General features: G+C 43.8%; 1 protein-coding gene across 1 annotated transcript in view; it reads right to left on the reverse strand.

Moving 5' to 3' along the window:
* The window catches only part of COL22A1 (collagen type XXII alpha 1 chain), a 513833-nt gene that overhangs the window by 281413 nt on the left and 213417 nt on the right, over window positions 1-19003 (reverse strand). Inside the window, exons 13-14 of the mRNA XM_040355007.1 lie at window positions 17365-17418; window positions 10216-10269 (exon numbers count right to left, since the gene is read on the reverse strand). Coding sequence (XP_040210941.1) covers window positions 10216-10269; window positions 17365-17418 — 108 coding nt within the window. The remainder of the gene's footprint in view (window positions 1-10215; window positions 10270-17364; window positions 17419-19003) is intronic.

Consider the following 19003-nt stretch of genomic DNA (forward strand, 5'->3'; position numbering starts at 1 on the left):
TGGCATGTAATGGCACAGTGAGGCATGTAATGGTGGCACAGTGAGGTATGCAGTGGCACAGTGAGGCATGTAATGGTGGCACAGTAAGGCATGCAATGGCACAGTGAGGCATGTAATGGTGGCACAGTGAGGCATGTAATGGTGGCACAGTGAGGCATGTAATGGTGGCACAGTGAGGCATGTAATGGTGGCACAGTGAGGCATGTAATGGCACAGTGAGGCATGTAATGGTGGCACAGTGAGGCATGTAATGGCACAGTGAGGCATGTAATGGTGGCACAGTCTGGCATGTAATGGTGGCACAGTCTGGCATGTAATGGAGGCACAGTCTGGCATGTAATGGCACAGTGAGGCATGTAATGGTGGCACAGTCTGGCATGTAATGGTGGCACAGTCTGGCATGTAATGGCACAGTGAGGCATGTAATGGCACAGTGAGGCATGTAATGACACAGCGAGGTAAGGCGAGGCAAGACTAGTAGGAAGGGGGTCGTCTTATACGGTGAGTATATCCCAAAACCAACATTTTAGCTGGAAAATTAGGGGGTCGTCTTATACGCCGGCAAATACGGCAAATACGGTACATTCTTTCATATGTTTATTCCACACACCCCCGTCCGATCCATGATGAAATAACCATCAAGTATGGTGGAATTTGCTCATCAATTAAACCACAATTACAAAACAGCATTACACTTCTCTTGTACTATAAACTCCTCTGTTGTAAGCCACAGAGCAGAAAATTCCTCCATCCAAGGTACTGATTGGCAGATTCCCAATTAACCTTTTCAGAGAAGAGAACACTCTCAGAACATGAAATTATTGCTATATGTGCTATATTACTTTCGTGTCTGTCCTTTTCGGATTGGTTCTCGTTATTTTTCATGTTTGGAGTTTCATTTTGAAAAAGCAGAAAATATTAGGAAAATACAAGCGCTATTCAAATATTATACTGTACAAGACACGGCTTGTTCCAGAATGAATGTGCTGACCCACTTTCTTTAGACTCCGAGGTCGTTGGAGGACACGAGAGGCTAAATACTGGCCACGGGACGGCGGGGAGTGCAGAACCAATAAATAAAGACCTGGGGCCAGATTCACGAAGGACTTACGACGGTGGCCCAGATTCTCAAAAGAGATACGACGGCGCATCTCCAGATACGCCGTCGTATCTCTGCGTAGAATTAGTTACGCATAGATATTCATTAGATCCGACAGGCGTAAGTCTCTTACGCCGTCTGATCCAAACTGCAATTTTTTTTTGGGCCCGCTAGGTGGCGCTTCCGTCGATTTCCACGTCGAGTATGCAAATTAGCTAGATACGCAAATTCACAAACGTACGCGCGGCCGACGCAGTAAAGTTACGACGTTTACGTTAGGCTTTTCCCGGCGTAAAGTTGCCCCTGGGTCTATGAGGCGCAGCCAATGTAAAGTATGGCCGTCGTTCCCGCGTCGAAAATGTAAAAATTTACGTTGTTTGCGTAAGTCGTCCGTGAATAGGGCTGGACGTCATTCACGTTCACGTCGAAACCAATAACGTCCTTGCGACGTCATTTGGAGCAATGCACACTGGGATATTTTAGGGACGGTAGAATGCGCAGTTCATTCGGCGCGGGGAGGCGCTTCATTTAAATGAAACACGCCCTCTACCCGCCGAATTTGAATTCCGCCTGGTGATTTACGCTACGCCACCGCAACTTTACAGGCAAGTGCTTTGTGAATAAAGCACTTGCCTGAAAAACTTGCGGCGGCGTAACGTAAATGAGATACGTTACGCCCGCACAATTTTGCGCCCATCTACGTGAATCTGGGCCGGTGTATCTCCAGATACGCCGTCGTAAGTCCGAATGTGAGGCGTCGTATCTCGGCGCCTGATTCAAAGAATCAGATACGCCAGAATTTGTCTAAGATACGACTGACGTAAGTCTCTTACGCCGTCGTATCTTAGGTGCATATTTACGCTGGCCGCTAGGGGCGCTTCCGTATATTTCCGCTTTGAATATGCAAATGAGCTAGATACGCCGATTCACGAACGTGCTTGCGCCCGGCGTATTAAAATACGCTGTTTTCGTAAGGCGTACGACCGGCGGAACTTTACCCCTCATAAAGCAGGGGTAAGTCATGTTTAGGTATGGACGTCGGAAACGTCGGAACAGCGTCGTATTTTACGTCGTTTGCGTAAGTCGCCCGTGAATGGGCGTAGGTTACGTTCACGTCGACTAAACATTGAGCCGGCGTAACTTTGGGAGAAAATTCGCCGTGATACTGAGCATGCGCGCGCAGGCACTGTTCGTTAGGCGCGCCATTTACGTGGAGTCACGATTCATTTCCATACAACACGCCCCCTACCAGCCTACTTTGAATTAGGCGGGCTTATGTCGGTCCATTTACGCTACGCCGCCGTAACTTAGGGCGCAAGTTCTTTGTGAATATGGTACTCGCCTCTCTAAGTTATGGCTGCATAGAGTATATAGGATAAGCCACGCCCACACAAAAAAAAGCCCTCCTACGTGAATCTGGCCCCAGATTTCAAGACTGGAATGGACTGCGGCAAATAATAGAAATTATCGGAAATATTGTATGTACAAAAATAATATTTAAAAAGCTGTGTCTTTGTTTAGATCTTTAATAGCCACCATAGTAAGTGACGCCCATTCTCATTAACCACTTCAGCCCCGGAAGATTTGGCTGCCCAATGACCGTCCATTTTTTTGCGATTCGGCACTGCGTCGCTTTAACTGACAATTGCGCGGTCGTGCGACGTGGCTCCCAAACAAAATTGGTGTCTTTTTTTTCCCCTGACAAATAGATCTTTCTTTTGGTGGTATTTGATCATCTCTGCGGTTTTTATTTTTTGCGCTATAAACAAAAATAGAGCGACAATTTTGATATTTTTTTTTCAAATTTTGTACTTTTTGCTATAAATAAATATCACCAATTGTTTTTTAAGAAAGCAAAGTTTTCCTACATATTTTTGGCAATAAAAATCGCAATAAGCGTATATAGATTGGTTTGCGCAAAAGTTAAAGCGTCTACAAAATAAGGGATAGTTTTATAGCATTTCTATTATAAAAAAAATTCCTAGTAATGGTGGCGATCTGCAATTTTTATTGTGACTGCGACATTATGGCGGACACATCGGACACTTTTGACATATTTTTGGGACTACAGTGGAACCTCGGATTGCAAGCATAATCCGTTCCAGGAGAATGCTCATAATCCAAAGCGCTCGCATATGAAAGCGAGTTTCCCCATAGAAGTCAATGGAAACTCAAATAATTTGTTCTGCATTGAATTCAATGGCATGCAATACCGCATGTGACCAGAGGTGGGGGGCGCCGGAGAGACTCGGAAACACTCGGAAAGGCCTACGGACAGCTCGGCTAAACTCGAAAAGGCTTAAGAACAGAGGGCTAGATTCAGGTAGATGCGCCCAGGCGGCGCAGCGTATCGTATTTACACTGTGCCGCCGTAAGTTTGAGAGGCAAGTGCTGTATTCACAAAGCACTTGCCTCCTAAGTTACGGCGGCGTAGCGTAAATGGGCCGGCCTAAGCGCGCCTAATTCAAATGAGGAACAGGGGGGCGTGTTTTATGTAAATGATTCGTGACCCGACGTGATTGATGTTTTTAACGAACGGCGCATGCGCCGTCCGTGTACATATCCCAGTGTGCATTGCTCCAAAGTACGCCGCAAGGATGTATTGGTTTCGACGTGAGCGTAAATTACGTCCAGCCCCATTCACGGACGACTTACGCAAACGACGTAAAATTTTCAAATTTCGACGCGGGAACGACGGCCATACTTAACATTGGCTAGGCCAGCTATTTGCTCGACTAACTTTACGCCGGAAAACGTCTTAAGTAAACAGCGTATCTTTACTGCGACGGGCAAGCATACGTTCGTGAATCGGCGTATCTCGCTGATTTACGCATTCTAGGCATAAATCAGCGTTCACGCCCCTAGCGGCCGGCGAAACTAGACAGCTAAGATACGACGGCGCAGGCAGTCGTATCTTAGCTACATTTAAGTGTATCTCAATTTGAGAATACACTTAAAGATACAACGGTTTAGATTCAGAGTTACGACGGCGTATCTACTGATACGCCGGCTTAACTCTTTGTGAATCTAGCTAAAGGCAAGTATTGTTCTCTAGAAAACATAAAACTGGGTATTGTCAAAAATCTCAGTCCTGATCTAAACAAGAACACAGCACTACTTAAACAATTATTTGAATATATAATACATTAGGTAAAGTCTTTAGATTGGCACAGGCCGTTGTGGCCTTTAAAAAAGGTCTTTATTATTTGGTCTTGGATGGTATTCTGCAAACTCTGAACTCTTTGAAAGAGGGAAAGTAGAGACCATTAGGGTTGGAATTTTGAGTGCAAGAGCAATTTAAAGTGGAAGTAAACCCTCCTATCTTTTTCAGCCAAGGAAGCAGCCATCTTGGCCTTTGTTCAATCTTCAACTGCCATGAAGCTGCACATGTGATCAGTTATGACACCAGCCATTGGATGGTTTCACAGTTTGGTTGAGAGCACAACCAATGTGCAGTTAGCATTCCCGGCATGCCGGGAATTTTAACAGTTTTTTTAAGTGTTACATCCATGGGTTTACTTCCGCTTTAACTGTTCAGATTTCTGGCTGCCAGCTCTATAAACGTTTAAAGTGTATCTACAGCCCAAACTTTTTTTTTTTGTATTTCGAGTGGAGTTAAGAAGGTTTATACCCTTTTTTTACAGTTTTATTGATGTCTCTTTTCCCACTGGTGTACCCTGTCTTTCTGTCCCATTGACCCCTGTCACCAGAACTGGAAATGAGGGAAAATCCCAAATGTGTACCAGTCACTGAAAAGGGAATTGAGGATAAATCTTCCAATAGGGACTAGACATGTGTACACTGAAATATTTTGTTTCGGAATTCCGGTTTCGTACGAAAAATACATTTATTTAGTTACTCTCGAAATTAGTTTTTATCTATTTTGTTCCGTTAAAAAATGCATTAGTCCGAAAATCCGAATTAACCACTTAAGACCCAGACCTTTATGCAGCTAAAGGACCTGGCCAGTTTTTGCGATTCGACACTGCGTCACTTTAACTGACAATTGCGCGGTCGTGCGACGTGGCTCCCAAACAAAATTGGCGTCTTTTTTTCCCCACAAATAGAGCTTTCTTTTGGTGGTATTTGATCACCTCTGCGGTTTTTATTTTTTGCGCTATAAACAAATATAATAAATATCCCCCTCAGTTTAGGCCGATACGTATTCTTCTACCTATTTTTGGTAAAAAAAATCGCAATAAGCGTTTATCGATTGGTTTGCGCAAAATTTATAGCGTTTACAAAATAGGAGATCGTTTTATTGCATTTTTATTAATTATTTTTGTTTTACTACAAATGGCGGCGATCAGCGATTTTTTTCGCGACTGCGACATAATGGCAGACACTTCGGACAATTTTGACAAATTTTTGGAACCATTGTCATTTTCACAGCAAAAAATGCATTGTTTTCTGTTAAAAAATGACAGTGCAGTTTAGGAGTTAACCACTAGGGGGCGCTGTAGGGGTTATGTGTGACCTCATATGTTTTTCTAACAGTAGGGGGGCGGGGCTGGACGTGTGACGTCATTGATCGTGTTTCCCTATATTAGGGAACACACCATCAATGAAGCTGCCACTGTGAAGAACGGGGAAGCTGTGTTTACACACAGCTCTCCCCTTTCTTCAGCTCCGGGGACCGATCGCGGGACTCCAGCAGCGATCGGGTCCGCGGGTCCCGCGGGCGCGGTCACGGAGCTTCGGACCGGGTCGCGGGCGCGCGCCCACGACCCACGGCTGGGCACTTAAAGAGGACGTACAGGTATGTGCTTGTGCCCAGCCGTGCCATTCTGCCGACGTATATCTTCAGGAGGCGGTCCTTAAGTGGTTAAAGGGTTAGTAAAGGAAATTATTTTTTTTCCTTTAAAATAACAAACATGTGATACTTACCTCCACTGTGCAGTTCGTTTTCCACAGAGTGGACCCGATCAACGTCTTCTGGGGTCCCTCGGCGGCTGTCTCTGGTCCTCCCCGCAAGTACTGACCACAGTCATGCGAAAGAGCATGACTAGATCTTCTCTTACTTCCTGTTGTAGCTACAGGAAAGAAAGCTGATTCTGATTTATGGGCTTCTCAAACCCTCTGCCCCTACTAACTGATCAATAGCAGCATGTGACCCTACGGCCACGGTCATGCGCCGTTCCAGTCTGGAGTCTTCTCTTATTTCTACAGGAGGTGGAGTTCTTCTTTGGATGTCCATTTCACAGCCTAATGGCTGTCCAACAGTTTGGTCCTCTCAGGATCCAGAAGAGGAGTCTACAGGGGTGACGTCAGCACTTGGGTACTGTTGGAGACCACATCTGCCCCACTAGCACAATTCCAGCCAATATTGCTGCTTGTGTCTCTGTGATGCCTGTAACGGAATGGCCCGTGATACCCAGAGACTTTTGAAGGATGCGGGGTACTCCTGTGCCAGCTTCACCAATGACTCTTATGTCTAGGGTCATCCTATGTCCAATAGGGGCATAGGATGACTGAGAAATGATATCTCGGATTACATGAGATGGGACAGTAATGATAATTCATGTATTTCAGGATATCTTGAAATATTACAGCTGTTGTAAGACTGTTGAGGTACTAATTAAGTCTACCTGGCTGTAGTGATAAAAGCTTGCTTTGTTTGCATGCTATTGTGCTAATTAAGTCTGCCTCTCAAGAACCTTTCATTGTGTATGCTAATGACACTGTATTGTGTGAAAGTTCTATTGATGATAGATATGTGTTGGCAGTCTGAAAGGTCAGGTGTCCGACCTTTCAGGTGTAGTGGATTAGCATGTCAATTATGTTTACTAAAGGAATGTGTTTTATGTAGCAGGTGAGAATAATTTTTATCGCAGAGTCAGAACGTCTGGGGAATGATTAGTAATTAGCTCATCTGAATGTTATTATCTAACGAAATGTGTATTGAGCACCCATTGTGTCATGTTGTGGGTGGAGTTGAGTCATTGTCCATATTTGGCTTCTAACTGTATAAAAACCTGAGAGTTTACCATTAAAGTGTTCATTCGTTTTGGAACCAGAAACAGAGCTTGTGTCTCGTCATTCTGGGGAAAAATCCAATGGGTCCTGTCTGCTGGATTGTCGGAGTGTCGGATAAGCTGTCATGGGTTGGTGAAATGGAAAATCGTAAACGGTGTTCACCCCTGACCGTTACAATGCCGTATACACACGGCCGTTATTCATGTCATGGAAAAAAAACAACGTTTTTCTCGACGTGATTCCTCTCAAGCCTGTCTTGCCTACACACGATCGTGATAAAAAATGCTTGAGCAAAGCGCGGTGACGTACAACGCGTACGACGGCACTATAAAGGGGAAGTTCCATTCGAAGGCGCCAGCCTTTGGGCTGATTATGCAAATTTCCCTTCTCATGCGCGTTTTTTTCCCCGTCGTTAAAGCCTACACATGACTGTTTTTCACGACGAGAAAAACGACGATGTGAAAAACGGCGAGAAAAAATAGAGCAGGTTCTAAATTGTCGCGAAAAATGCTCTGGAGCCTACACACAACCGTTTTTCATGACCAATTTTAAAAATGCCATTTTTCTCGTCATGAAAAATGGTCGTATGCACGCGGCATTAGAAAGAGTTCTCACTAGACACGAAAAGCATAGCTGCTGACTTTTAATAAAATGACACTTATCTGCCCCACGGTCCAGCAATGCGGCCGCCCGGAGGCTCGCTCCTCTCCCCTTCCTGTCCTCTGCGCCGTCATCATAACTGTGGGCACCCGGCCGTGACGGCTTACGGCTTCAAGGCCGGGCGCGCACTGCGCATGCACTAATCACGCTGCGTTCTCCTATTGGCCAGACGATCTTCTGGGACCTGAGTTGTGTCCCAGAAGATTGCTGGCAGGGAGGGGCCACCTAGGGCGAGAGGAGGAGTTGCCTAGGTGGCCGAAGATAGGAAGGAGGAAGTGGGACAGGAAGTCCCACTAAAAAGATGTTACCAACTCCCCCCCCCCAAAAAAAATGACATGCCAAATGTGGCATGTCAGGGGGTGAGGAGTGCTTAATTACTTGCCGACCAGCCGCCGGCGGCAGGTCGGCACCCCGGCTCCCCTGTGCGGGAGCTTTACGTCGGCTCTCGAAGCGGCCACTAGGGGCGCGTGCGCGATCGCTCGTTACAGAGGGAGGAACGGGAGCTGTGTGTGTAAACACACGGCTCCCGGTCCTTTCAGGGAGAGAAATGCTGATCTTCTGTTCATACAATGTATGAACAGCGATCAGTCATTTCCCCTAGTGAGTCCACCCCCCCTACAGTTAGAACACACCCAGGGAACATACTTAACCCCTTCCACGCCCCCTAGTGTTAACCCCTTCACTGCCAGTGGCATTTTTAAAGTAATCCAATGCATTTTTATAGCACTGATCGCTATAAAAATGCCAATGGTCCCAAAAATGTGTCAAAAGTGTCCGAAGTGTTCGCCATTATGTCACAGTACCGAAAAAAAATCGCTGATCGCCGCCATTACTAATAAAAAAAAAATATTATTAAAAATACCATAAAACGATCCCCTATTTTGTAAATGCTATGGCCCAGATTCAGATATTTTCGTATCTATCGGCGGGCGTAACGTATCTCAGATACACTACGCCGCCGTAACTTAGGGCGCAAGTTCCGTATTCAGAAAGAACTTGCGCCCTAAGTTACGGTGGCGTAGCGTAAATGTGTCGGCGTAAGCCCGCCTAATTTAAATGTGGATGATGTGTGCGTGTTTTATTTAAATTACTTGTGACCCCACCTAATTGACGTTTCTTAGGAACGGCGCATGCGTTGTCCGTGAACGTTTACAAGTGCGCATGCTCCAAATTACGCCGCAAACTGTAAATGCTTTCGACGTGAACATAACTTACGTACAGCCCTATTCGCGAACGACTTATGCAAACGACGTAAAATACGACGCTGTTCGTTCGTTTCCGACGTCCATACCTAACATGATATACTCCTGCTTTATGAGGGGTAACTTTACGTCGGAAAAAGCCTTACGTAAACGACGTAAAAAAATGCGCCCGGCGGACGTACGTTTCTGAATCGGTGTATCTACCTAATTTGCATATTCAACGCGTAAATCTACAGAAGCGCCACCTAGCATCCAGCGTAAATATGCAGCCTAAGATATGACGGTGTAAGAGACTTACGCCGGCCGTATCTTAGTAAAATTCTGGCGTATCTTGCTTTCTGAATACAGAAAGAAGATACGCCGGTGCTTCGTAGAACTTACGCGGCGTATCAATAGATATGCCGACGTAAAGGCTATCTGAATCTGGGCCTTTTGCGCAAACCAATCAATAAAAGTTTATTGCGATTTTTTTTTTTTTTACGAAAAATATGTAGAAGAATACGTATCGGCCTAAACTGAGGAAAAATATTGTTTTTTTATATATATTTTTGGGGGATATTTATTATAGCAAAACGTAAAAAATATAATTTTTTTTCAAAATTGTCGCTCTATTTTTGTTTATAGCGCAAAAACTAAAAACCACAGAGGTGATCAAATACCACCAAAAGAAAGCTCTATTTGTGGGGAAAAGAGGACGCCAATTTTGTTTGGGAGCCACGTCGCACGACCGCGCAATTGTCAGTTAAAGCGACGCAGTGCATTTTGGTCCGGGTCTTAAGTGGTTAAGTATCCCAGGAGGCTGCAGGACCAGGGACACGTTATTCTGGACCTAAATGAAGAGTACAGGGCCAAGAAAAAAAAAAGGAAAAATAAAATATCCAATTTTGCTAGGGGGAGTTGGGGGTGTTTGCTGATTCAAATTCAGATCCATTTAGCAAGAAAATCATGACTCAGGTCCTAACTCTTCCCCACTGTACAAAAACTACAAAAAGTTTTGGCAGAAGCTCAACATTAAATTGATTACTGAGCACAAAAAAGTGAAACACTGACATTTTCGCTTATATTCTTTTCCTTAGGCTTAATAAATATTGCCACATTGCTGACTTTGTAAGAGCAAAACAGTTCAATCCTTCATGAATTCAACTTTTCTGTTGCTGAGCAACTTGTAGAATACGCGATTGGTCTGAAATTCCCCCTCACTTGAACTTATAACACCGTCATGAACTGTTTGTTCAAAAAAGTTTGCAGGCTTTTATTAAAAAATAATGACATTCGTACCCGCGGTCCCGGAGGTCCTGCGACTCCGATCTCCCCGATTTCACCTCTGTCGCCCTGAAAGATGACATCACAATAAGATAGGAAGTTAATTATCATTGGGTTATACCGGAATATAAGAACTATAGACAGACTTTACCCTTTTTAATGTACATGATGACGGTCCAACGTAAACTCTACCATAATAATTTGTGTTCTACAAATCCAAAATGTATTCCCTGCAGTCCCCAGAATGATGAAAATCCAAATCTGAAAATGAATTTGCTATATAAAACGTTCACTTTTATAGTGATGGTATTGTCCGGTTTATATTAATGTGTAGTATTCTAGGCAGTGTTGCCAACCGTCCCTATTTTTACAGACAGTTCGTAAAAACTAGCACTCCCCCGCCCCCCGTTTGTAAATGTCCGTGGTTGCGGAAATGTGCCAGTAAAAATAGCCGAGATCGGTTCGGCTCTGAACTGCGCATGGAGATTGGAGGCAGGGGGTGATTGGAGGCAGGGGGTGATGGTGGCTGCGGGCGCACCACAGAGGGGGATTGAGGCAGGGGGAGATTGGAGGCAGGGGGTGTTGGTGGCACCGCAGAGGGGGATGGTGGCATCGCAGAGGGTGGGGGATGGAGACAGGGGTTGTTGGTGGCACCGCAGAGGGGGATGGAGGCAGGGGGAGATTGGAGGCAGGGGGTATTGGTGGCACCGCAGAGGGGGATTGAGGCAGGGGGTGTTGGTGGCACCGCAGAGGGGGATGGTGGCAGCGCAGAGGGTGGGGATAGAGACAGGGGTTGTTGGTGGCACCGCAGAGGGGGATGGAGGCAGGGGACGATGGAGGCAGGGGGTGATTGGAGGCAGAGGGCCTGGGGGAGATTGGAGGCAGGGAGAGATTGGAAGCAGGGGGAGATCGTGGCACCGAAGAGGGGATGAAGGCAGGGGGTGACTAAATAATTTGCCCTTATTATATCGAAAATAACAAAAATATGTTTTTTTACCTTAATATCTACCTTAAATCACATTGCTATTTGCCCAGCGTACTTGTTTGTAGCCTAAATACTGAAATTTGCACCTAAAAATGTAATTTAGTAACTTTTGTGAAATGCCAGTAAAAACGTGGCTGCGCCAGTAAATTTCGGGGGTTGTGCCAGTAAATTTCAATCTGGTAGGTTGGCAACACTGATTCTAGGTGTTGGGCTCTTTCTCCCCATGTACATTGCATTATTGTCTTTTATGTATAAGATTGCACTATGCAAATGTATAATTGCCTCATTAACCACTTAAAGGGGTTGGAAAGGTATAATTGGTATTCCCTCAATAGCTTCCTTTCCCTTAGTGCAGTCCTCCTTCACTTACCTCATCCTTCCATTTTGCTTTTAAATGTCCTTATTTCTTCCGAGAAATCCTCACTTCCTGTTCTTCTGTCTGTAACTCCACTCAGTAATGCAAGGCTTTCTCCCTGGTGTGGAGTGTCGTGCTCGCCCCCTCCCTTGGACTACAGGAGAGTCAGGACGCCCACTAACACACAGCTCCTTTCTCTATCTGCAACTCGGTGGGCGTCCTGACTCTCCTGTAGTCCAATGGAGGGGGCGAGCACGACACTCCACACAAGGGAGAAAGCCTTGCATTACTGTGTGGAGTTACAGACAGAAGAACAGGAAGTGAGGATTTCTCAGAAGAAATAAGGACATTTAAAAGCAAAATGGAAGGATGAGGTAAGTGAAGGATTGCACTAAGGTAAAGGAAGATATTTAGGAAACATTTTTTTACCTTTACAACCCATTTAAGATAAGGGTTTGGGATTAGGTTTTAGGAGTATTTTTTAACTCTGAAACTACTTGGATTGGAATGTGCAAGTTACCTGCCCTCTGTGGGTATAAGTAATGTGCAAACTTTATCATTATACTTTGTCCGATGTATTAGAACCCAACGGATCGGCAAGGGCTGGGATGGGGCGGAAGCAGATGAAGCACCTGCCATAGCGCCATGTTGGGGGACACAGCCAAGGTGGGCACCTATTCTTCCTGCATTACCAGGCCGTTCCCTAGTATGTTTTTAAAAGCGGCAAATGAAAGAATACAATTTGCACTTTTGATGAGAAAAGCTACTTTGGCTGATGGAGGAATGAATTTTGGTTACAATAATGTTTATGGAAACCTGACTTTAAAGACTGGTGCTCATTTTTGAGGTTTTATGCTTTGACCTTTTCGGGGGTTCCCACCAGAGGGGAGCCTTGTTTTACATGAGCAGTAGACTTGTGCAGGATGAAAAAAATTGTTTAGTTTAGTTTCGATTCGTTATTTAATTAAATTTGTTTATGTTAAAGCGGGGGTTCACCCTTAGAGGGCACTTTTCCCCCTTAGATTCCTGCTCGTTTTCTCTAGGGGAATCGGCTATTTGTTTTAAAATATGAGCAGTACTTACCCGTTTACGAGATGCATCCTCTCCGTCGCTTCCGGGTATGGGCTTCGGGAATGGGCGTTCCTTCTTGATTGACAGTCTTCCGAGAGGCTTCCGACGGTCGCATCCATCGCGTCACGATTTTCCGAAAGAAGCCGAACGTCGGTGCGCAGGCGCAGTATAGAGCCGCACCGACGTTCGGCTTCTTTCGGCTACGAGTGACGCGATGGATGCGACCGTCGGAAGCCTCTCGGAAGAATGTCAATCAAGAAGGAACGCCCGCTCCCGAAGACCCATACCCGGAAGCGACGGAAGAAGATGCAGCTCGAAAACGGGTAAGTACGGATCATGTTTTAATACAAATAGCCGATTCCCCTAGACAAAACGAGCAGGAATCTAAGGGGAGAAAAAAACATTCACCCATTTAACAAATGGGTGAACTCCCGCTTTAAGTTCGTTGCATTCATTACATCCGTTTTCGGGATTCATTTCGTATTCGAAAAAAAATTCTACCGCATTCGAAAAAACTCTACCGCATTCGAAATAATTCTAACGCATTCGAAAACAAATCTACCGAATTCGAAAAAAAATTTCAAATTCGAAATAATGCTACCACATTTAAACGAAACTATATATAACCATTTCCTGAAATTCGAAATTTGTATAGAATGAAATCGAATTTGAATAGAAAAGATTAAAATAGAATCGAATACTAGAAAAGAATAGTATATAAAAACAATAGCACAGAACAGAATTTTTTTTTTATATATCTCTCTCTCTCTCTCTCTCTCTCTCTCTCTCTCTCTCTCTCTCTCTATATATATAACATCTTCTGAAATTCGACTTTTGTAAAGAATGAAATCGAATTCTGATGTAAAAAAAAAAATCGAATGTGGTAGTTTTTTCTAATTCAGTAGATTTTTTTCAAATGCGGTAGATTTTTTCTAATCGAATTACATTTTTCAAATTTGATCGACTTTTTAGGAATTCGGACAATTTTTTTTCAAATTCTAATATGAAACTAATCTTTTATAATCTTTTTTCTTCAAATTCGATTTTATTCAGTAAGAAATTTGAATTTCGTATAAAATGAATTCAAATTCGAATAGAAAAGATTAGAATGGAATAGAAAAGAAAAACAAGAGAATAGAATAAAATATAATATATATTATAATTGATTCTATTCTGTTTTATTGTTTTTCAATTCTTTTATATTTTAGTTTCCATAAATTTTAATTATTTTCCAATATATTCTAGAATTCAAATTTATACTATTCGAATTTCGGAAGGCTGTCATGTTCTATTTTATTACATTCTATTAACTTCTATTCTATTCTTTTTGATTCTATTGCGTTATTGTTTTATATTCTATTTTATTGTAGTTTTTAGAAAATCGATTTCTATTTTTTCAAGTTTGATTCGAATTTGTTTTCAAATTAGAATTCAAATTTCGTTCGCGTTTTTTCGAATTTGTTTTAATTCGTTAATTTTGTCATTCGGAAATTCGGATGCATACGAATTTCCGAATAATGAAAAATTTGTCCGAATTCGATTTCGTAATGAAACGAAATGCACATGTCTAATGAGCAGCCTTTTCCAGAGAAAGATAGCTCATTGAATAGATTAATGCCGTGTACATACGGTCAGAATTTCTGACAGATAAAAATCAGATGGGAGCATTTCATTGGATATTCCGACGGACCTAGATAGAGATCAGGTTCTTTATTTTTCCGTTGGAAATTCTGACATAGGTTGGCCCGGTTAAAAGTCCGACCGTGTGTACGCGGCATTAGAATCTCCACCCTTTTGAATGGAAAAGTTTTGAAATCTCAGCACCTCTTGAGGATGTCTTTTTGGATCTCCAGAAGGGGACATGCATTTATTGACATCTGCTGAGCAGGACCCAGAAGATTAGAAAGCAGCAAATCAGAAGGAAAGAATCCAGCAGATCAGAAGATTAGAAAGCAGCACATTAGAAGGCAAGAACCCAGCAGATCAGAAGATTAGAACCCAGCAGATCAGAAGGCAAGAACCCAGCAAATCAGAGGATTAGAACCCAGCAAATCAGCGGATTAGAACCCAGCAAATCAGAGGATTAGAACCCAGCAAATCAGAGGATTAGAACCCAGCAATTTAGAGTATTAGAACCCAGCAAATCAGAAGATTAGAACCCAGCAGATCAGAAGGCAAGAACCCAGCAGATCAGAGGGTTATAACCCAGCAAATCAGAGGATTAGAACCCAGCAAATCAGAAGATTAGAACCCAGCAGATCAGAAGGCAAGAACCCAGCAGATCAGAGGATTATAACCCAGCAAATCAGAGGATTAGAACCCAGCAAATCAGAAGATTAGAACCCAGCAGATCAGAAGGCAAGAACCCAGCAGATCAGAGGATTATAACCCAGCAAATCAGAGGATTAGAACCCAGCAAATCAGAGGATTAGAACCCAGCAAATCAGAGGATTGGAACCCAGCAAATCAGAGGATTAGAACCCAGCAAATCAGAAGATTAGAACCCAGCAGATCAGAAGGCAAGAACCCAGCAAATCAGAAGGCAAGAACCCAGCAAATCAGAGGATTAGAACCCAGCAAATCAGAGGATTAGAACACAGCAAATCAGAGGATTAGAACCCAGCAGATCAGAGGATTAGAACCCAGCAAATCAGAAGATTAGAACCCAGCAGATCAGAAGGCAAGAACCCAGCAAATCAGAAGGCAAGAACCCAGCAAATCAGAGGATTAGAACCCAGCAAATCAGAGGATTAGAACCCAGCAAATCAGAGGATTAGAACCCAGAAAATTAGAGGATTAGAACCAAGCAGACCACACAATTGGAACTCAGTTGATAAGCAGATTAGAAAGCGGTAGATCCACAGATATGAACCAAATGTATCAGAATATTAGAAAGCAGCAGTTCAGAGGGCTAAAAACCCTGCAGATCAGAAGATTGGAACCAAACATTAGATTAGAAAGCAGCAGATCAGAAAATTAGAAAAAGCAGATTAGAAGGTTAGAACCCAGCAAATCAGAAGATTAGAAACATCACATTATAAGGCTAGATTAGAAAGCAGCAGATCAGAAGATTAGAAGATTAGAAAGCAGCGTATTGGAATCCTAGAACACAGCAGATCAGAAGATTAGGACCCAGCAAATCAGAAGATTAGAAAGCAGCACATCAGATAGCTAGAACCCAGCAGATCAGAATATTAGAACCCAGCAAATCAGAGTGAGGCCCCGTACACACGAGAGGATCCATCCGCTGAAAAATCTCAGCGGATCGGTTTCAGCGGATAGATCACCTGGTGTGTACGTTCCAGCGGATATTTATCCGCGGATATTTCCGAATTCCAGCAGATAAAAATTTGTAGACATGTCTACAAATCTATCCGCTGGAATCGGCTCCAGCGGATCGATCCGGTGGTCTGTACAGACTCACCGGATCGATCCGTCCGAACCCATCCCTCGCATGCGTCGTAATGATTCAACGCATGCTTGGATATCCTTATATGACAGCGTCGCGCACGTCGCGGCGTCATCATCGCGGCGACGGCGCGACACGTCACCGCAATGGGAATTCGGCGCGGATTTCAATCCGATGGTGTGTACACTCCATCAAATTAAAATCCGCAGAGGATTTATCCGCGGATACGGTCCGGCGGACCGTATCCGCGGATAAATCCTATCGTGTGTACCAGGCCTAATAGAACCCAGCAGACCACACAATTGGAACCTAGTTGATACGCAGTTTAGAAAGCAGTAGATCCACAAATTTGAACCAAATCTATCAGAATACTAGAAAGCAGCAGATCAGAAGATTAGAACCCAGCAAATCAGATGATTAGAAACAACACATTAGATGGCTAGAATCAGAATATTAGAACCCAGCAAATCAGAGGATTAGAACCCAGCAGACCACACAATTGGAACCCAGTTGATAAGCAGATTAGAAAGCAGTAGATATGTATCAGAAGATTGGAAGCCAGCGGATCAGAAGATTAGAACCCAGTAGACTAGAAGATTAGAACCCAGAAAATTAGAATGTTAGAACCCAGCAGATCAGAAGATTAGAACCCAGCAGATCAGAAGGCTAGAACCCAGAAGATCAGAAGATTAGAACCCAGCAGATCAGAAGATTAGAACCCAGCAGATCAGAAGATTAGAACCCAGCAGACCTGAAGGCTAGAACCCAGCAGATCAGAAGATTTGAACCCAGAAGATTAGAACCTAGCAGAACAGAAGATTAGAACCCAGAAATTCAGTGAATTTAAACTTAGCAAATCAGAGGATAAGAACCCAACAGACCACACGATTGGAACCCAGTTGAAGATTAGAAGATAAGAAAGTAGCAGACCAGAAGATCAAAAAGCAGCAGAATAACATGAAAGGAACGTGACAGCAAAGCTGACTACAAGACTTTTGCCTGCAGGTGCTGATCAAATGTTTTTTTTAAGCAGGGTCGTTCAACAGAAGCCGGTCTAACAACCAACTTCTGATGAACCGATGGGTACACAAAGAGCAGAAGTCGTCCGGTTCCTGCTGAACCAGTTGATTTTCGGTCCGTTTATACCCAGCTCTACAATGTTCTGTGGTCCACAGAACCCCTGCAATATGGTATCTCTAATTATAATGATATGGCATCTATACTAATAATGATATGGCATCCATATACTGCCAGTGATGTCATAATACATACATTATTATAGTGAGGCCGGATACAACAAATCCCGTTCTGAAAATATATATTTTTTTCCATGATAAATCTTACCCGTTCTCCTTTGGTTCCAAGTCTTCCAGCTGTTCCAGGGGGCCCTAACGATCCCTAAGAAAAAAAAAATTATCCATGAGCTCAACCAACAACAGGAAAGGCAGATTGGCTTCTTTGTGCTCAACCTAACATCACAAAATAACCCCAAATTTCTGTTAGATAAGGTACCACACCTTTTGGACTTACATGGGCCTGAAAGCTCATTGCCTGGTCCCATGTGACAGCACTGATTGTTTGAGCTGCCAATCAGAAAGGACCATCTCTGTCATATGGGAGGACACACGTGAATCATGTGGTCTTCATACCTAGAGGTTCTGTGTAGATGCTGCTTCGATTTAAAAAAATAAAACATTTAAATGCAACGGCAACTTTCAATTGGATTTTTTAAACAGTTCTCCCAATGATGTCACACGTGTGTTTGGTGTTTTGCTTGATTAGATCCCAATTACAGATAAGAGATTTTGATTGGTTCAATCAACATATTAATTCAACAAATTTTGTACTCTAAAAAAAACAGTTATAAAAAAATTAACAGCAATGGGCCAGATCCACGTAGCGGATCGTAAGTTTAAGCAGGCGTAGCGTATCGTAGTAACGCTACGCCGCCGCAACTTTGAGAGGCAAGTGCTGTATTCACAAAGCACTTGCCTCTAAAGTTACGGCGGCGTAGCGTGAATCTGCGGGCGTAAGGGCGCGCAATTCAAATGATAAAGATGTGGGCGTGTTTTATGTAAATTTGACTTGACCCCACGTAATTGACGTTTTTTTTTAACGGCGCATGCGCCGTCCGTGGGGGTATCCCAGTGTGCATGCTCCAAATTAACCCGCAGCATGCCAATGCTTTCGACGTGAACGTAATTCTACGCAAAGCCCTATTCGCGAACGACTTACGCAAACAACGTAAAATTAAAAAAATTGGACGCGGGAACGACGTCCATACTTAACATAGGATACGCCTCATAAAGCAGGGGTAACTATACGCCGAAAAAAGCCTTACGGAAACGAAGTAAAAAAATGCGCCGGCCGGACATACGTTTGTGGATTCGCGTATCTAGCTAATTTGCATACTCGACGCGGAAATCGACGGAATCGCCACCTAGCGGACAGCGTAAATATGCACCTTAGATCCGACGGCATACTAAGACGTACACCAGTCGGATCTAGCCCTGCTTCAGGAGTATCTTGTTTTGTGGATACAAAACAAAGATACGCCGGAGCAACCTAGCAGTTACGCGGCGTATCAATAGATACACCAGCGTAACTGCTTCGTGGATCTGGCCCTCTGTTTTTAGCCTGTCCAACTGTTTCTTTTTTTCTTGACTTAATGTCGAAGTGTGGTCAACTACCGTATATACTCGAGTATAAGCCGACCCGAATATAAGCCGAGGCACCTAATTTTACCACAAAAACTGGGAAAACGTATTGACTCGAGTATAAGCCTAGGGTGTCCATCTGCCTGTCTCACTGTGCCTCACTTTGCCTCACTGTGTCCATGTGCATGCCTCACTGTGTCCAAGCCTCACTGTGTCCATGTGCATGCCTCACTGTGCCTCACTTTGCCTCACTGTGTCCATGCCTCATTGTTCCCATGCCTCATTGTTCCCATGCCTCACTGTGCCCATGCCTCACTGTGTCCATG

Source organism: Rana temporaria, chromosome 5 (genome assembly GCF_905171775.1).
Source record: "Rana temporaria chromosome 5, aRanTem1.1, whole genome shotgun sequence".
In the NCBI taxonomy this organism is placed as follows: Eukaryota; Metazoa; Chordata; class Amphibia; order Anura; family Ranidae; genus Rana; species Rana temporaria.